The sequence below is a fragment of the Octopus bimaculoides genome, chromosome 9 (assembly GCF_001194135.2).
Source record: "Octopus bimaculoides isolate UCB-OBI-ISO-001 chromosome 9, ASM119413v2, whole genome shotgun sequence".
Lineage (NCBI taxonomy): Eukaryota > Metazoa > Mollusca > Cephalopoda > Octopoda > Octopodidae > Octopus > Octopus bimaculoides.
In genome coordinates, this window is record NC_068989.1 from 1,220,596 (window position 1) to 1,223,153 (window position 2,558).

At 40.6% G+C, this 2,558-nt stretch overlaps 1 protein-coding gene across 3 annotated transcripts in view; it reads left to right on the plus strand.

The window, feature by feature from the left end:
• LOC106871308 (zinc finger MYND domain-containing protein 11) overlaps nt 1-2,558 on the plus strand; it is a 112,554-nt gene that overhangs the window by 74,412 nt on the left and 35,584 nt on the right. For all 3 annotated transcript variants that reach the window (XR_008264836.1, XR_008264837.1, XM_014917711.2), the window contains exons 3-4: nt 182-497; nt 1,513-1,665. Coding sequence is in view for 1 of the 3 variants with exons in the window: in XM_014917711.2 (XP_014773197.1) it covers nt 228-497; nt 1,513-1,665 (423 nt within the window). In the remaining 2 variants the exon portion in view is untranslated. The remainder of the gene's footprint in view (nt 1-181; nt 498-1,512; nt 1,666-2,558) is intronic.

Sequence of the window (2,558 nt, forward strand, 5' to 3'; positions counted from 1 at the left end):
CTGTCGCTATGTTCTGAGTTCAAATTCTGTTGAGGTCGACTTTGTCTTTCATCCCTTCGAGGTTGATGAAACAAGTACCAGTTGAACACTGGGGGGGTCGATAGAATCAACTCATCCCCTCCCCCAAAATGGCTGCCCTTGTGGAAAAATTTAAAACTATTATTATTTCCGTATTTTTCAGAAATTGCTTGTGACTCGATTTCCAGAGAGCTCCTGGTTGGACGACAATGGTGTTGAGGAGACAAGCAACAGTAGTTCAAGCTCGACAGCTACTCAATGCCATTGCGTATATCAAGCAACAGAAACAAATCCCCAACTTGGAGCGCATCACGCGCTACATGCAGCGAGAACACAAAGTTCCTCCCTCCGAAACCCACAAGCAGCTGCAGAATGCAGTCAAAGACAACTTCATCTTTTCTTACACTGCCATTGGCAACAAAGGTTCCAAGACTGGGATGGAACAGAAAGGATACAAGATTTCTGATGAAAGTGAGCTGGTAAGGAATCTTTGTTTTACAATCTCTTTTCCCCTACAAAACTGCTGAGCCGGCAGAACGGTTAGCACGTTGGATGGAATGCTTCCTGGCAGTTCTTCTGACTTTATGTTCTGAGTTTAAAAATCCGTTGAGATCAACTTTACCTTTCATCCTTTCGGGGTTGATAAAATATCAGTCGAGGACTGAGGTCAATATAACTGATTAGCCTCTTGACCCCAAATTTCAGGCCTTTTGTGCCTCTAGCTTGAATGGACGCTGTATCGTTGTTGTAGGTGGGGCCTACAACAGAGTATAAAAACTCTGACACTGGTCCCTGTTTCTAGAGGCTGTTAGGGGCTGTTAGGGTGTGATGGTCACATTACGGACACAAACGTAAGCAACCACTTACAGTGCTAATTTCAATTGTTCTTGTGGAAAACCATTCCACAATGGGTTGAGGTTGGAGGGTCACATCATGTTTGGCAGTGCTTCTGCTTCTGCTGAGAGTTGAAAGTTAGTGTCTTGGCTACTTTGTTTGGCTTTTCCTGACAGTATTTCCACTGCTTTTGGTATAATTACAGATTACCAAAATGACAGGGTGTATGTTTGTATAAGTTTGTGCCTTATTATCATTGAGGGTCCATTTTCCATGCTGGAATGGGTTGGACAGTCTAAGAGGAACTGCCAAGCCACTGGGCTATGATGAGCACCCACTATCATCTTTGGTATGGTTTCTATGGCTGGATGCCCTTCTAATGCTATCCACTTTACAGAGTGTACCGGGTGCTGTTCTCGTGCATATATGTCAGTATGTAGTGTTTCATTAGATGAAATTGCTCAGTTGCCAATGTTCTATTGACCTTGAACAATGAGAGAAGTTGGTTTGTTTCTATCATTTCTGCCACTGTTACATCAGAATGGATTCTCTATCAATGGGTCTCTCAACAACTCCCTTCTATTTTAACTCTAGTCGGCCCTTTACTGCAACTCTTAAACTAATTCAGCGATTGCATTGTTTTTGTATTGTTCTTTGCAGGTTGATGATGGCCACGACTGGTATTGTTTCAAATGCCATGGTCCAGGAGATGTTATTAGCTGCAACAAATGTTGGCGTGTTTTCCATTTAAGTTGCTTTGAAGAAGAAGAATCTTATACTAATGGTCACAAGCACATATGTTATATTTGCAAGGTAAAGAAATTAAATTCAATCTAACAACCCCACCCCCACCCTTTATTTCAGTTTCAGTTTTTAAAAAGAAAGAAGAAAATGTCTGAAATTAGTTTTCCTTGTGAACCGTTTCACATTTTGTGTTTTCTATGACTAACAATATTGAAATAGAATTTTGTTTCACTTCTTCAGTTTCTTTGTTTCATTTCAAAAATTATTTTGTTAGACAAACCAACTTCATGAATCCTATAATTGTAAAAAAATTGAAATATTTCATTATTGGTGGCCTTATTTTAGAGATGAATGCCCCAAAACCCTCTCAGATACTTTTTTTCATCACTTAGAAGAGGAAGTGCAGAACCTGTGATTTTTTTTGTAGGGTTACCAAGGCTGAAATCAACTTGTGGGTTATTCTCAGACCTGATCTCAATATTTACAACCGATTGGGCCCAGTTAAAGACTCTTAAGGACCAGGTGTGGGGGATCAAACTAGTTGACAAATGAGGTCTACCACTCAAGAATATATTTCAGTTTATATGATCAACTTCTGAACTGTTTCCATTCACAAAGTCTGAGGAAGAAGACCCTTACGTAAGGTGCCACACAGTGAGATGATAGCCAGGTGAATATGCAGCGAGCCCTTTAAAAAGCATCCAGTACATTTTGTAAAGTGTTTGGCATTAAGAAAAGTATCCAGCCATAGGAACCGTGGTAGAGAAGACAAATGGAATCTGGTGCGGCTCTCCAGCATGTCAGCTCTTCTCTCAAACCCTCTGATCCATGCCAGCATGGGAAGCAGACATTAAATGATGATGATGATGATGATGAAACAGTTTTCATATTGTTTCTACAGCTCAGTCCATTTGGTTGCTCTACTTTGGAACCAGATCATCAAAGTTTTGTTTCTCACCCCC